The 17,608-nt window shown below is 49.0% G+C and overlaps 1 protein-coding gene across 1 annotated transcript; it reads left to right on the forward strand.

The window, feature by feature from the left end:
• Window positions 1–8,065: 8,065 nt before the first annotated feature.
• On the forward strand, window positions 8,066–14,435 carry LOC114656298 (RING finger protein 223). The gene is made up of 2 exons (XM_028807842.2): window positions 8,066–8,466; window positions 13,469–14,435. The coding sequence occupies exon 2, from the start codon at window positions 13,475–13,477 to the stop codon at window positions 14,126–14,128; it is 654 nt and encodes a 217-aa protein (XP_028663675.1). The 5' UTR covers window positions 8,066–8,466; window positions 13,469–13,474; the 3' UTR covers window positions 14,129–14,435.
• Window positions 14,436–17,608: the final 3,173 nt, after the last annotated feature.

Raw genomic sequence — 17,608 nt, forward strand, 5'->3', positions numbered from 1 at the left:
AGACCACGCTATGGAAAGGCGCTATATATAATACACCGTCGGTTCTTGAGTTCATTTCTCATCTTCCTCACTGTGTGTACCTGCCAGGCGACCTTCGTCTCTTTAGGTTTTTGCACATCAAAGGCAATGCCCGTTACACTCCTGGGTATGAATGAATCCTTAGTTACCTGGCATCCCCCACCTAACGGTGGGCAGGTGAGCCCAGGCAGGATGTGGGAAAGACGAGGAAGATCCCAGAGGGCAACATGAAGGGCTTTGTCAGGGACTTTCAGTGCCCTCTCCCTTAGGTTAAGGCAAGTGCCAGCTCAAAGAAGCAATGCAATGGCATCCTGTTCTTGTCTCGAATCCCATGAGCACTGGTGGGCTGTCAGCCACTGCGGACTCTCCTCGCCAGCGACTTGGGTTCAATCCCAGCCTCGTCACGGCGTGTGAAGTCTGCCCAGTATGAGCGAGGCAGCAGGCGTCGTGGTACAGTGGCGCCCCATCCAGGTTTGCTTCCCAGCAGTCAGGGTGGGCTCAGTCATCTTCTAGAACTGATTAAGCAAGTTACTCAAGGCATGGATGAACTTAACTGGCACCTAAAAATTGTAGATGACTGTGCCCTGTGATTGGCTGGCATCCCTCACAGGTTTGATGGCCTTGTAAGGCCAATGGCTGGCACTGCTGCCCGGGCTCAATTGTGTGTTCTCCTGTGTCCTTTGGGTTCTGCCACTATCCCAACTATCCCAAAGCAGGCTGCCAACTCAGAGTAGGCAGTGCAAATGTATTGGACTGAACTGGCATCCCTGCCAAGCCTGGCACAATCTAACCCTGCATAGGAAGGTAAACTGGTGTAAATGAATGAAGATGACAGTGGCATCGTGGTTAGCTCTGTGCCTTTCGAGGTCTGTGACTTCGGCCTTTTCAGGCTCCTCAAATAACCAAGGCCCTTTACAATGCCCGCGTCTGCCCGCCACGGTTACAGCTCTGTCATGGAATAGGCAGGTTCAGAACAAAGTGATGGCACCACAGCTGTGACGGCTGAAATCTGAGGTCAGGCTCTGGTCCTGGCTAAGCTGGCACCTGTGTGGCAGCTGCATGTTCTGCCCATGCTCGAGTCTCCCTACGTCCTAGACTGCCTGGTGCTGGCATGAGTGGCATGAGTGGGCTCTGGCATCCCAATACACACCTCTACCATGAAACACAAGTTTCAAAAATAGCAGCTCATCTGAAATGAGTCAAAGTGCAGGGTTCAAATCAGTAGGCGGGGACTTCAAATACCACCCCTCCCCCCCGTACCCCTCCCCCGCAACTGAGAAAGGCACTGCTGTCTACTGTGTAGATAAACCTGAGAGCTTCCTGCACATCCCGGAATTCTCCACGAGCGAGACGGGCGCCAGGAGACTCGCTGCCCATTCCAGTCCGACTTGTTTTGGTATCCGCCCAGCAATTCAGGTTCAACGGTTCTCCTGTGCCAGGTGGAGTGTGGGCACGTGCCAGCGGCCTCTGGACTCTGAATGGGAGGTGAAGATGTTACGTTAGTCATCCGTTGTGTTTGTGTCTTTCGAGGAGGTGCTCTCTGCTCCCTGACTCTCATTTTCTTCTTCCTTCTAATTAATGAAACAAATCAAAGTGGGCTGAAGTGCTGGCACCTCCTGGGCATGGCATACATGAGCCTTGCATAATACGGTGCTCTGTATAGTCTCATGAGGGTCATGGGGAGGGCAGGGTTAAGTGGGTGACAGCAAATGAAGGTCACCTATATAAAGGCCTGTCGCATCTGGTGGCACTTGACCCTCACCAGAGAGGCCACACAGCCCTGTGGAAGCACCGCTGGCGCCCCTTCTATGAAAGGCACTCTATTAAGTGGCACAAAAACTTCACCCTTTCCTTTGATCCCAGTAACTGCAGAGAGGCAGCGCTACACAGCAAACTGACCTGCCGGAGACCGGTAAGATTTTAAATGATTGCATTTCATGGCCTACTTGTACCTTCAGTGCCTCTCTTTGGTATCTGTGCCAGTCTGGACGGCTCTTCACTGGCACGGCCTCTTTCAAGTGTGTTCCCATCAAAACTTCTTATTTTCATGGGGCCTTTTTCCGCCTCCTGTCTGGTTTTAAACTTTCTGTCTTTGATGGCGACTCTCTCAGCGCGCCTCCTACGCCTTTGCGAACGTCTTCACCGGCGCTCCTGCTCTCAAACGCGTTCCTGCTTCTCAGACTCCGTCTTTATTTTTGTGGCGCCTTTCTCGCCTCCTGTCTGGTTTTCAACTTTCCATCTTTGATGGCGGCTCTGTGAACGCACCTCCTACGCCTTAACTCCACAGACTTGCACGTCCTCACCAAAGCCAAACGTGAAAGGCACTCTATAAGAGATAGATAGATATTAGTTATTGTGGCATAGTTGGCAGGATAATAGATAGACAGATAGACATGAAAGGCACTATATGATAGATAGATGTGAAAGGCATTATATGACAGATATATAGGTAGATAGATAGGAATGGCACTGTATGATAGATAGATAGACATGAAAAGCACTATATAATAAATAGATATTAGTTATTGTGGCATAGTTGGCAGGATAATAGATAGACAGATAGACGTGTAAGGCACTATATGACAGATAGATAGATGTGAAAGGCACTATATGATAGGTAGATAGATGGAGAAGATGTTATATAATTTACACGTATAAAGGCCCTAGAGAGGTCTGGCAGACACTGTGTAATAGAGACTTGTACTGAAAGCCATGCGATCGCCTGATAGATAAAGCACTAAATAATATGCACATGAATTGCGCTCGACCGCTATGTGCCATAAACCTGATATGAAAGGCACCAAATAATTGCTCGATAGACATATGCAAGGCGCTATATGATTGACAGTCGGCCCTGTAAACATTATAGAATTGATTGAGAGATATAAAAGACAACACCTCTGCGACCCTCGCCCCAGTAAGAAGGTGCTGTATAAAATAGGAGCTGAGACGTTCCCCTTAAATCCCTGAGGTGCAGAGAAGCCGCACTATTAAGAGACCTGCAGACCCCCCCATATAGTGAAAAGGCACCATATAAAATAATGATTGAGAAGCTCCAGCAAAGACAGCTTCTTACAAAGGGACGTGTGAGCAGCCAGCATGTCCGAGTGTCCCTGTACTCCTCCCTGCCTTTGTCCCTCGGGACCCTGACCTACAGGAGGACTCGCACACCTTCAGAGAGGCAGCCCTGCAAAGAGACCTGCAGACAACAAGCCTGCCCCCCTCCCTTTGTCAAAGGCACTATATCAAATGATGATTATAAAGTACCCCACCAGCGCCCTGACCTACAGGAGGGCTAACTTTGCTGAGGGTCTCACAAACAATAGGCAGCCCCGCAGCCCACTCCCCTTGAGATGGCATGATGTTAAAGTGCTCCATTTTTATCCCCCGCGGGCAGAGAGACAGCACCGCTATGGGACACCCAGGCAGGCAGGCAGCCCCTCTGTGTCTGTTCTTGGACTCTTCCTCCTCCTCCTTCTATAAAAGGCACTATAAAAATATTATAAAAATTAAAAAGCAGCACTCTGGGGTGCGCAGAGGTGGCAGGACCCAAACTGGCTCTCCCTGTACTCCTCTCCCCTGCCAGGTGCACACGGCAGACAGAACTCCTGAGCAGTGATGGGCAGACAAGATGGCCGTGACCCCCTGACTTAGTGGAGCGCCCGCCTCAGGAACTTCCTTTCCTTTCCTGATTGCCCCACCACGCCAGAGGCCATCCCATCAAGGACCATCTCCACTCCAATGATTAATGGGGCTTGTCGAGGGAGACTTGTGCCATGGGGGGCGTTGGCGGGGGGGAGTGCCGCCGTTACGCATTAACTGTTCAAAGCTCGAGGTCATTGGCCCTCAAAGTCACCAGACAAACGAGATTCCTCGAGAGCCGTGTATGCCCAGCACTTCTCAAGCATGACCTGATCAGCCACCCTGGCACAGGGGTACAGGCTGCCACCTGTACCCAAGTGAGACTAGAGGGGAGCAGACACGGAGTCTGTAGGTGTGCCCATTTTTTGTTGGGTATTTTAATGCAAGCAGCCAAGTGACCATCAACAACTGCTGGTCAATTCGAGGCTTAGAGAAGTGTGCCACACTGCCCACGAATGAGGCTGCCAATGTGCCCTTCGCACTGGACACTCCCCTGACAAGCCCCACATACAGGCAGACAAAGAGACAGGAGGGCCCTGCCAGCAGTTGGCACACCCAAACACCACCCACCCTCTCCGCCCAAACTGCACACAATGCTGCAGCAGCGGTGGGATTGAGAGAGCAGAACAAACAGACACACCCAGCGCAATCCGGGCAGACACACACAGTGACAAGGGCGTCTCGGGCACAAAGGAGGGGCCACAAAAGACCCACAGGCAACAAACGGCAAGGAAACAGTCACCGTGCCACTCCTCTCCACAGGTGACCGTTGGGTCCTCCTAACTATCTGACAAAACGCTGAAAGAGCCCCTGAAGCCAGGAGTTCAATATGCGTGGCGTGGCGTCTGCCCCTCGTGCTCCATGTCCTGTGCTAAAGACCCTTTTACCTGAGGGTGGCATGTTGGTGGGGGTGGTACAGCACTTAGTGGTACTGCCACCTCACGGGTCCAGTGTCCCGAGTTCTGTGACCGTGTCACTGTCTGTGCGACATTTGCATCTTCACAGGGTCTTTGGGGGGCTCCCCTGGTATTTGAGCTTTCCTCCAACAATCCAATGACTTATCTGACAATTCCAGATTGGCCCCTTGTGCAAATGGGCATGAGTGGGCCTAAGGGGCTGGCACCCTGCCCAGGGCTGCTTCCTGCCTTACACCTGATGCTACTGGGACAAGCACAGCCCCCAGAAACACCCTGAACTGGTTTAAGGAGATCATGCTGGGTTACTTCAGGCTGATGCCCCACGAGGGCCGGCTGTCCTGTGGATGTCTCTGATGAGTCCGCTGGGGCACCGACAGGAGAAAACGAGAGACAACACCCTGTGACGGGCAGCAAATAGATAAGGCGCTATATCAGAAAAAGATAAATACGCCAGACCCTGCATGATAGGCTGAGAGAGAGAAAGGGCGCTATATAATAGATAGATAGATATGTAAGGTGCTATATAATAGATAGATAGATAGATAGATAGATAGATAGATAGATAGATAGATAGATATGTAAGGCACTATATAATAGATAGATATGTAAGGCACTATATAATAGATAGATAGATAGATATGCAAGGCACTATATAATAGATAGATAGATAGATAGATATGTAAGGCACTATATAATAGATAGATAGATATGTAAGGTGCTATGTGATAGATAGATAGATAGATATGTAAGGCACTATATAATAGATAGATAGATAGATATGTAAGGCGCTATATAATAGATAGATAGATAGATAGATAATGTGAGTGTCTATACGACAGACAGAGAGACAGACATGTAAGGCGCTATATCACAGGTACGCCACTGTATAACACGTGTAACTCCTGGACTGGCACCACTCAGATTCCACCCGCTGCGCTCTGCTCCTGCTATCCGGAGTTAAGAGGGCTCAACTGTGGATGGGTGCAGACTGTAAGGCGCTATAAAGAGTGAGTGCCTTTCAATGGCAGTGCCGTGAGCCCCAGACTGGCACCCTCTCGATTCCCCAGGCCGGCTCTCTTTCCAGTTCCTCCTTTGCCCCTGCTGCCTCTTGTGTCCTTCAGGCTGCTCCTTCCCCGTCTGCCCCCTTTGAGCGGGTCGAGTGCCACTGGAGAGGTGATGTTTGGGGTGCAGTGGGTGGTGCTCAGCTGCAGCCCCTCTCCAGTTTCACTGCCCGCCTTGTAAACAGCGCCAGTGAGCAGCTTGAGTGCCCCATGAAATACCAGTTGGGCCAGCTGCTCGTGGTTTGCAAGTTAAATTTGCTTTTCAGCGCGTCTATCACAGGTGAATGACCGCCCCCCCGCTTGCTGCTCACTTCTCTATTTTCCCACAGGAGCTCATGGCCGGTTCCTTGTCTCTCGCTGACCTTAGCTTGTGCCCCTCACTTCCATATTATGGGTATTTTGGGGGTGTCTGTCACCCCTTATCATATTCAGATGGTGTCTATGAAGACGGTCTAACCTGCCAGCTCAGCTGTAAAGCATGAAGATGCCAGTTCAAGGCAGGTTAGTGACCCCCTCAGTGACACTTGGTGAGCTGGCACACCTGCTGGTGGTCCACTGGAACACAAAGTGGTCATTTAGGACTTACAAGTCACTTTGGCCAGAATGGCATTAATGCACCAGGCTTGGGGAGAAGAGGTGCCACCTGGACTGGACATCTTCATCCCACAGCCTAACGTAAATTGGAGTCCACACACCCGAGGACCCCCAGACCGCCCACTCGTTACAACACCTCCCAGGGTTGCTTGATTTACTGGATTGAGTGGACAAAGTGCACTTTAGGAGAGTCTGTCCCTGTATTGGTGGCAAGCAGGCAGGAGGCCCAAGCCAAGCATGAAGTTGTACCCGCGTCTCGTGATCTTGCGGTGCGCCCACTCTGTAAAGCCAGGAGGAGGGCGGATTGTGACATTCCTGCTTCCTTGTGCAGTTCCAGGGGACACTTGAGTGACACTAATCAGTAACAGATAAGGAGCCTCACGTCATTGTCAAGTATTCTCGTAAACGAGGGGCCGGCGGGCTCAGGCAGTGGCGTTTGTCAGGTGAGCAATTCACAAACGGGACAAACATTCAGGGGGAAAATAAAGAGCTTCTCAGAAAGGCACTATATAAAATAAATAATAAGCCAGCAGAGTGCAAAGGTAATCGATGACTGGTATAACGCTTTACAACTTTATGAAAATACGAATGACCGATGTTCTCAGCATGGAGGAACGTCAAGAAAACACACTGAGATGGAGGCCACTGTGAAAGGCGCTATATGGAAAGATGAGTGATGCAGCACATGCCACCCCCCCCAATCCAGTGTTGTCAGGAAGGCCACAGCAGTGCAATTCACCCACACGGAAGAACCTAAAATGATATTCAGAAAAGGCGCCATATAGAACTGGAAGGACACAGACCCCCTGGGTTAACATTTTGTCCACATGGAAGAACACTTCACACCATTTTAATTCAGGTCAGGGTCGCAGGGGCAGAAGACAATAGTGCACTAGGGGGCGCACTCACAATGAGAGAGTGTCCTCTATGAAAGGCGCTATATGAAAGCACGGAGCCCTGAGCACAGTGCACACTTCACCAACAATATGAGTGAGTGCATCGAGGGGGCACATGGGCATGGATGGTCACAATCTCCCTATCGGTCACATGGGCATTAAATAAGCCCACCAGGATGGTGGTCACCACTCACAAGGGCTGCATGAAGGCAATGCTGTGGTTAAGGCTTTGGACTTCAAACCCTGAGGCGGTGGGCTCAAGTCCTGCTGCTGACACAAAGTGACCCCTGAGCGACTCACTTCACCTGCCGGTGCTTTGAGTGGAAAAACAAAAGGGAGAGGCAGGCAGGGCGGCACGGTGGCGCAGTGGGTAGCGCTGCTGCCTCGCAGTTAGGAGACCTGGGGACCTGGGTTTGCTTCCCAGGTCCTCCCTGCGTGGAGTTTGCATGTTCTCCCCGTGTCTGTGTGTGTTTCCTCCCACAGTTCAAAGACATGCAGGTTAGGTGGATTGGCGATTCTAAATTGGCCCGTGTGTGTGCTTGGTGTGTGTGTCCTGCGGTGGGTTGGCACCCTGCCTGGGATTGGTTCCTGCCTTGTGCCCTGTGTTGGCTGGGATTGGCTCCAGCAGACCCCCGTGACCCTGTATCTCAGATAGCGGGATTAAAGAGTCAAGGTAAATAACGAACAATGATGGCGACGGAATGGCCGAGTGTGTCGACCACAGGCAAGTGCTGTGTGGGGGAGCTGCAGTCCTTTCACCTGGGGCTAAGATGCTGTGAGGTTGTGGTCACCATGGAAAGGCGCTATATGACGGCCAGGTGTCATCTCGCCCATTGTTCCAGTATATGATGGATGTGTAATCACAAAGAAGATGCCATTCTTTCAACGTCTCACCCACCGGGCTGGAAAAGGAAACTCCAAGAAAAGTGTCGAGGGAGCACGTGCGACAACTAAACCTGGCGGGCCACCGGCCTTATCTGCGGGCCTCTCCATGACAGCACTGCTTGAGTCAGCGGTCCTCCTATCTAATGCTAAGTCACGGTTACTCTTCGGCGACGAGCCGCAGCCAGCCCAGCCCAGCCCAGCCCAGGCCACGCCCCCCGATCGCCGTCTAATTGTTACCTCACCGACACTCATTTGCATAGCGAGTGAAAAGGCGCGGGACGGGCAACGCAGGTGACTGCACGGCAGATGAACACCGCGCCGCGGCGGGACACGCGGAGAGCCGCTCGTCTCCTTCAGCACCCGAAAGAAAGAAAGAAAGAAAGAAAGAAAGAGGAGTGATCCGCCTGGGCGCGAGAGCGGCGAGCACGCGCTGAACACCGCAACACCCCGCAGGTGAGCAGGCGTCTCGGAGACTTCGGGGTCGGGGCGGGCGCAGGGACAATGAGGAGCGAGGGGGACAGGAAGGGGACGAGCGGACGGTGGGCTCCACTGCAAAAAGAAAGAAAGAAAGAAAGAAAGAAAGAAAGAAAGAAAGAAAGAATCCAACAGGGCATCTTACAGAGAAAGAAAAAGTATGGCTGGTGTGTAGAAAGAAAGTTCAAATTATTAAAGATACCGTTGTACATTTTATGGTAAACAAAACGAACGATTGTCTGTAGAAATGAATGGATTACTTTTGGAAAAATATGTTTATTTCATTGAGTGTCTAATACTTTACTAAGTATAATAATATTATATAAGATTTTATAATATCCTATTTTATTATATAATAACAATATAGGGCCACACAGAACAAACGTTTCTTTTCAAGTCTTTCCTTTTCAGTGTGGAAATAAACTTTTCCCCCCTATATACCTACATGTTGGTTATCCTCATGGATACATACATACATATGGGGGGTCTGTTGCTGACTGCCCTGCACCCCCCTCCCCATTAGGACTCTGAGCACATCAACATCTGATCTCCATCCATGTGACCAACCAGCTTATCCTGAGCAGGTCATGGGGCAGTTGGAGCCTAGCAGAACAATCACTGGGCACAAGGCAGGAGCCAAAGACCTGCATCGGGGCGCCCGTCCATCACAGGGTGAGCAACACACACGCACACACACAGTGGGGGGCCAACTTAGCATCAGCAATCCACCAACACGCCATGTCTGAGGACTGTGGCAGGAATTGGAACACCTGGGAGAACATGCAGACTCGACACAGGGGTCTTCCAGGACGCGCTCCATATGGAGTGGCAGCAACCTTAGCAGTGTGCTGTCCGCACATGTAATAAAATATAATAAATATAATATCAAGCAGGTTTGAGAATATTACACAATTTTATAATTTTATATCATATAATCCTGCAGTGGGTTGGCACCCCATACCAAAGGGTGGGCTCTAGCACCCTGACACCTTGAATTGGATACTAATATAATATAATATTGGTTGGGAGCATGTGCTGATAGTGTGTTGTCACACCCACCACATGAATAACCACCTGGATTGTATAATATAATAATATAATATAATATAATAATATATTAGGGTGACATGGTGCTACGGTGGTCAGTCCTGCTATCTCTCAGACCCGTCCAGTCGTCGTCCATTTCAGTTGCCCCTTACATGAATTGCTGATTTCTAATCAGTCCCTGGCTGTGTGTGTCTTTGAGGGGGTCCTGCGATGGACTGGTGCCCGGTCCAGGTTTAGGTCCTACCTTGATCCCCAATGTTTCTGAAACAGGAAGCAGACCCCCTGAATTGGACTAAGTGGGGTTAGAAATGGACAGATAATGCAGCATGGTGTGTAAAATGTCCTTACTACCCAATGACTGGGACAACCTGACGAGATCTAAGATAGCAGCCAACGTAAACCCAGATGTCCTCTCAGAAATACTGGAGGTCTGGGGCCAGTGAGGCTGCTGGATAGCAGCTGAGACGTTCTTATCAGTGGTGGAATCGGACTGGAGGACTTGTGCAGTCCGAGGAGAGAAGTTCACAAGTTTAGGACGTAAGGTGGCCCATTCAAACCCTGCTTCTTTCGACCATCAGAATATCGCTGTTGTTCCGTTTAACACTCCTGAGCCTCACAGTACCTCATAGGTCTTCTTTCCCCCTCGTGGATGTTGGTAACTCAGCTGCTCCGTGGCTTCTTTGGCTTATGGGACTTCACCTGGATTTGTTGAGCTGTGAATGTGAGTGAGGTCTTCATCATTATCACCACAGGCTCTTGTTTTAAGATGAAGGCTTTCTGAGGCTTTCTCCACCTTCGCCTCTTGCTGCACGTAAGGCCGCCACCACCACCACCACCACCACCACCGTTGTCGTTAGCTTCTCACTAATGTAGTCTTTTTTTCTTTTGAATATTCATTCGTGCACAAGGAGTCCTGACAACGTTTCTGCTTGCTTCCTCCTCAGTTTTGGACACGATCTTCATAGTCGTCTCCATCGTATCTCTCCCCTGCAAATTTACTGTGTGATGATGTTATGTTCATCTTCCTCCTCTTTCTTGTTCAGCCAGGATTTAAGGTTCCTGCGCCATGTTGGTTTTGTCCTCGTCTTTGTATTTGTGTTTTCGTGCTCCTTGCGCATTGACAGCAGCACACCGTTGAGGCCATCTTCCCGCGCCAGTGCTGTTTATGCCTGAATGACCGATGTTGTCTGCGTGGAGGAACGTCAAGAAAACACACTGAGATGGACGCCACTGTGAAAGGCGCTGTATGAAAAAATGAGTGATGGAGCACATGACCCCCAGTCAGGTGTTGTCAGGAAGGCCACAGCAGTGCAATTGACCCACATGGAAGAACGCAGAATGATATTCAGAGTGATATTCCTGCGTGAATTTGGTGTGCCGACCACACGACAAAGCGGGCGCCAGCAGTGAGCGACCAAAACACCTTTCTGCTTGTTGTGGCCTGTTTGATCGGCATGTCTCCGAGTCAGTGGGTGAGAGTGTTTGGTCAACGACGCATGGCTGACAATGGCAGAGCACAGGTTGCGAGAGTCGCTGATGAAGAGGAGCTGTGCCGGTGATTACTGAGGAGAAGGTGGAGTATCAGACTGTCACGCTGACCAAGAGCAGTGAAGAACGGGCAGGTGCAAATTTGTCGCTGGGGTCCTGCATGAGGAGCAGATGCATGCTGACTCTGCTGAACGTCCGTGACTCGTGACACCCCTCAGATGAGATCCCTCAGATGAGTGCCTTCATGACTTCAGTGTCATCAAACCAAACGTCACGTCTGTCGAGGACTAGGAGTCCCAAAGCCCTAAAGAGTTCTCGTGGTCCCAAAAACACCCACTAGAGGGGGATATCACCTTGAAACCCCAGCTAGTAATAAGGGCAAGAGCCACATCTTTATGGAATAAAAGATTTATTTGTCACAAAGAGAAGCTCCATATAGCAAAAATGGAGTTGCCTTAAACACAAAGGCAATGCAAGTCAAACAAAGTCCCAAAACAGAATCCAAATTGAGTCGTCGAAAAAACAGCAAGAGGGTCAAAATTCCAAAGTAAACAAAGGGCACAGCAAAGCACAAATAACTCGCTGACTCCAGGGGGCATTGACCGCCAGGAACTGTGGGAGACCTCCACAGTTGCAACCTCTTGAGGGACCACCAACAAAACACATGGAACATAACAAAGACAGCCGATATAGAAGAGAAAACCAAAACTAAAGAAAGATGCACATAAGCAACATAAATCCAAGAATCAAAAATGAACAAAAGACATCAAATGTGAATTTGAACCCCTGGCTGTTTCCAGAATCTTCTGCCACATTTCCCGAATTCACTTCTTAAATCCATAACAAGTACGGCCTAATGGAGACCAACAGCTTCATGAAACTCAGGATTGTCCCCCCAAACTCAAGAAGAAGGCCTGCACAGGCCAAAAGAAGTCAAGGCTTAAATTTTACAAAAAGGGAGAGGGGAAATGTGAAACCCCTGGCTCAATAACAGAGCTTCTTAACAGTTAAACCATTCATTACTTATTCCAACTGACACAAAAAGAAAAAGAAAAAACATATCAAGGGCAAAAGTCTTTTTAAAAAAGATTTGCTAAAACAAACAACAATACATCAAATCCAAATGACTCCAGAAATCAGGAGCAGCAACATTAGCTGAACCTCGCGAGCCAAGACTGCTGCACTTTGTCAGTTCTTAAGAAGAGCGTCAGTATCAGGGGGCCCTGCCTCCCTTGGGTTCAATTTATAACAAAAATGAGAGCATAAACTAGTGAGTATACTAACCTGAAATAAATAAAGTACTACGCACCCCATCATCCATTTTCCAAACCAGCTTATCTGGAGGAGGGTCAAAGGGAAGCTGGAGGAGCCTATGCGGGCAAGCCAATGGGCACAAGGCAGGGGTAACGCCTGGAGAGGGCGCTGGGCCATCGCAGGGTGGGCATGCAGGCACATAAGGGGTTAATTTTAATTAAAGCCCGTAAACTCGCTTAGAACGGAGGCCATCACGGGCACTCATGCAAAGCGCTTGGACGGCTTTAGATGGCGCATTTGAATATTCGATGGCAGCAAAGTGATTAAAAACGTAAAGAGCAGCCAAGAGGGCAGGGATCAGCAGAGCCTCAGGGCACCAAATGCTGACATGGCCGGCTTGTCAATGATTACACTGGCGGTGGAGCAGAAATGTGAGGGCTTAGTGTTGTGTTCTTTATTAATTCCTGCCGACCATTCTGATAGTCTCCAGCAAAAAAAACAAGTTTTGAGAGTGAAGCGTGGACTCTGAACTGTGGCCACCGCAGGACCAGCGCCCGCAAATCAGCAGCTCGGGCTCGGCTCACATTCTTCATGCAAAGCAACAAGAAACGGGGCAAATAAAAGACAAAGTCCTGGGGTCAAATCCCAGACCGCTCGCCATCTGTGCCAGGCTGTCGTAGGTTCTTGTCATTCTCACCTGCTTTACTGAAACACGCAGGTTTGGCTGATTGGTGACACTAAATAGGAGTGAATGTGGCTGACCCCACCATGGGCGGGCACACCAGAGACGGCTTGTTCCTGCTGGGTACTCAATGCTGCCAGTGCAGGTCCTGAAACTCTGAACTGGACTAAGCTATTAATAAAATAATAATAATAATAATAATAATAATAATGGTACGCTGGCACAGTGGAGCCTCACACTAAGAGGACTGGGGTTCACATCCTGGATTTCCCCCAAGTGCCCCTGTTTGGATTGCCAATGCTAAATTGCCCCCCCCCCACGATGGGCTGGACCCCTATGCCTGCCTGGGATGGGCTCCAACTCCTCAAAGCGGGTTTAGGACGTGGATGGATGAGTTGCGGTCTGTCTGCTCTATATAGCGCCTTTCCTAGCTATTTATTTTTAATGCTCTTCCTCTGACCCCCCCCCCCCCCCCAAAACAAGGCTGAATGTGCTTCTCCTCTCTTGCAGGATATCATGTCGGTGTCACCGGAAGTGTGGTATACGGGGAGTTCCAGCCCACAGGACGACCCTGAGAGGGGCTCAGGCCAGCCCGAGTGTTCCATTTGCTTCAACTCCTATGACAACATCTTCAAGACCCCCAAAGTCCTGGAGTGCCATCACACCTTTTGCTTGGAATGCCTGTCGAGGATGATGGCAGCCGTGCCCGCGGAGCAGGCCTCTGGACGAATCCCGTGTCCCTTTTGCCGGCAGCTGACGTCCATCCCAGAGAAGGGTCCACCTGCCCTCACCACCAGCCAAGAAGTGCTATGCAAGCTGCCTGCCCACCTGCAGCACGAGGAGCCCGTGTGGATGGACGGTGCCAAGCTCTGCTACAAGCGGGCCCCCGACGCCAACAGTTCAGATTTCTGTATCTGCATCGACATTGGGATCTCAAAGACGGACCTCACCCCCCCACACAGGCCGCCTCCGTCCCGCCGGGTCTGGGGGTGCTGCAGGGCGTTCAGCGACAGGAAACGCTTCGTCCTGTTTGCCGTGTTGCTGGTGTTGCTCATCTGTATAATAATGTGGCCCCTGCAGTGCGTCTTTACCACCGGCAATCTGAGGTGCTTCAGTCAGCAGGTCTCCGGGCCCACAGCCAGACCCGCCACCTCCTCTACGGGGCTTTGAGAGCGCGTTGAGCCCCCACACTACAGACGCGTGTTTACTGTGCCACCTGGCAGGAGCCGTGGAGCAACCTGGACGTCATTGTGGGCTCAGGGGTGACAAGAGGAGGTACATGACAAAGGCCAACTCGCGTTACACCGTAAAGTCAAGTCCTCCAGCCTTCTGTGCCGACAATTCAAAGACTCGTTTTCAGGAGCAAAACTGTGGACAAGCAAACACACAAACTAAGAGTCCAATGGGGGAGGCCACAGATAAATGTGAAGACCAAATACGGTCAGTGGGACCCCCCAATGAAGGACCAAAAGAAAAACCCTGGGGGGGGCCCAAAAAAAAAAACTTGATAAATCGACTGCCTAGAAAACGTTGAGACCTCCAGACACTCAGAACCGGAAAGCGAAGCCTTTTACAAAATGTGCAGGTGGTCCTCATGCCCACCGTGGTGACCATTTGTTTTAGAGGTCGTGCCAACTGTCACTTTGGAGTGAACACACTTACATGTTAGTAAGGTTTAACGTAGCAGCAGCCTGTCCACCACCACAGGACTCCATTTGTCTCAGGGTGATGCGCTCGTCTCAGCGACACTTGAACCTGTGGATGACAGAGCTGCTTTTACTAACCAATGGAGAGCCTCCCCGGCCGCAGTCACCAAGTTTGTTTTAGAGGTCGTGCCAACTGTCACTTTGGAGTGAACACACTTACATGTTAGTAAGGTTTAGTTTTCAGAAACATTCTTCATGTTATTTACTTTTCATACACTTTCATAGCTTCACTTTTCTCACGTCACTGCATTAGTAAGGACGACGTGTTTTTCAATTTTCTCTGCAGTTAAAAACGCCACATTGTGCTTTTTGACTAAATGTACTCGTTTTCACTCAAGTCCACCATTTCTGCATCACAACTTTTGTCTCATTTGACTCACGTGGTCTCATCCTCACATCACGATGTTTCTTCTTCTTGTTCTCCAGCTGTTTTCCATATCACACTTTTCAATGATCTTTTCAGTTTGATTGCCAATTATTCACACTTTTTCTCAAGTGCACATTTTTCCCCGTTTCTACATCTCCCGTTGTACTCGTCTTCAGACATTTGTCCAGTTCCACCTCACAGATTTTGTTCACATTTTTCATTTTGGCCCCGGTTTGCTCCTGTCTCCACATCACACCTTTCCACAGTCCTTTTTATTTTCGTGCCACTTTACCATTGTGCACATCACACTTTTTCTCAGATGCATTCATTTCCACACCTTTGCCTGTTTCCACGTTTGTTGAAGTTCCATTTTTTCCCCACGCTTGCTCATTTCTGCGTCACCCCTTTTCACATTTTCTTCAGCATTTGTTTCATGTACTGCTGCAGCCCCGCTGTCATGGAGAGAGGAAATTCTCACTCGCCTGTCTGAGCAACACGTGAGACGACGCCACAGCAATGTATGGAATGCCATCGATTGTCACAACTACATATAAACTGTTCTTCATTTTCAACATATCACTTTTATACTGCATATTATATATGTAAATACATAAATAAATAAATATATACTTGGGGGTTTGCCCCCTGCTCACTTCGCTCATCAACCCCGGCCTGCGCTACGCTATGTGCCAGCCACCGCGTCTCTGCCACTCTCGTATGTGGATTTCACTTTCACCAAACAGCAAATCTTTTAATTCTCACAGATACGCCTCTTCATTGGGAAGAAACACGAATCAGACGATCTACAAGTCACCGACTTAAAGTTTAAATCTGAACAATATATTCAATCTCTTTTTGCTGTTCCGTTATTTCACAGGGTAATAATTTCCGTTTGTTTGTGCTAATGCGATCTTTACTATAATTTTTTGAGACTTTATAATTTTAGTACTTTTATTATCTCTAACCTGCTCTGTATGTTTATCACGCCAATGTTTTTGAATTCTGTACGACGTTCCACTTTGTCATCTACTCTTTGTCTTTTATTTCCGGCCCCAGGCGTACTTAAATCTCTCGGCACAAAGTCTCGTCTCACGGTACATGAAAGTGTGTCTCTGAAAAAAGTCTCGTCTCATCCCAGGATTTTTTTATTATAATAGAGAGATATATAAAGGGTTCAAAAGGAAAAAATGTGACAATTGGTAAAGAACCCCATATATCTGGTGGAAAAAGGAGCAAAATAAAGAGGCACAGAAGGGTTTCAAATAATGACAGCTTCTGCCTGGTCAGCGAGAGCACTTGGATTTCTTTCAGGGCTCGTTGCCCAATGAAGAACGACTCCTATATGATGTCAGGCCGGAAGGGGCGGAGCTACTGGGAGAAAGCAGAGCTGAGTCACTGGTCCTCATAACTGGGGATGAAGGAACCTGTGGTCAGTAACAGCGCCCTCTGTGGGGCCAGGATTGAAGTGTTAGGGTCATCTGAGCCTTTAAAATGTCCCACCTACTGTATGTGTGACAGGAGAGAGAAAGATTGTATATTTTATATGTATATCTCTCTATTATTAAAAAAAAAAGTCTTGCGACGATACAAGACTTTTTTCCTGTGACAAGACGTGATCTTTTGAAGGGAGACAGAGAGACACTTTCACGTCCCTCGAGACGGTCAAGTCACGTCGTACTTACAACCTTTGGAAGCAAGTCCTGGGGGACAGCCCAGTTGGGTCCACCAGGGGGAGCTGCAGGACTGGGAAGTCCATACGTTCTGGGGTTTCCACCTCACCCGGAAGTGCAGACAGACCAAGTGTGCAGAAGATCAGCTAAAATAAAAGGGACTGCTTACCTCACATCAGGGAGCCAGAGTTGGGAGGAAGGAGGACGAAGCAAGTCCTCCTAAACATGCAGAGCAGGGTAGAGATAATGGAAGTAGGAAAATTCAAAAGTCTCAAAAAAATGAGAGTAGAGATCGCATTAGTGCAAAAAAAAAATGGAAAATATTACTCGGTGAAATAACTTGACAGTGAAAAGAGATTAAATATTCAGGTGCTGTCCAGGCTTTTAAACGTTCGAAGCGCTGCGTGAGATGCAGATCACACGACACGGCAGCAAGCCAGCTGATCGAGCAAAGAGGAGGTAAAAACACCCAATTTATTTCCCATTGTATTAGCGTTTAAGAGGAGGTTTTGGAGGAGCAACTGCGTCTCCTTGGGGTGTGTTTAGCCCCCCTCTTCACAACGGTGCGTAGCACAGGCCAGGGGTTGGCAAGCAAAGCGAGCAGGGGGCAAAGCGCCCTAGTATATATATATATATATATATATATAAATATATGCACACACACACACACACACAGGCATCAGTTTTCAGCCTAAACTTCAGAGGACTTCTTATTTCTACAGCAGGGTGTTGTTAAGCACACCATTCTCGTCTTATCCTACATATGATATGTTCATTGTTCTTACTTTCATGTTACCCATTTCATCAAATCTAGACGTTCTTAAAGTTAAGTCATCTGTGTCTACGTGACTCCTTTTACCACATTTGCTGAATTGCCCTTTAAATTCATTTCTGCTCCTGACGTATT

The sequence above is a fragment of the Erpetoichthys calabaricus genome, chromosome 8 (assembly GCF_900747795.2).
Source record: "Erpetoichthys calabaricus chromosome 8, fErpCal1.3, whole genome shotgun sequence".
Classification (NCBI taxonomy): Eukaryota; Metazoa; Chordata; class Cladistia; order Polypteriformes; family Polypteridae; genus Erpetoichthys; species Erpetoichthys calabaricus.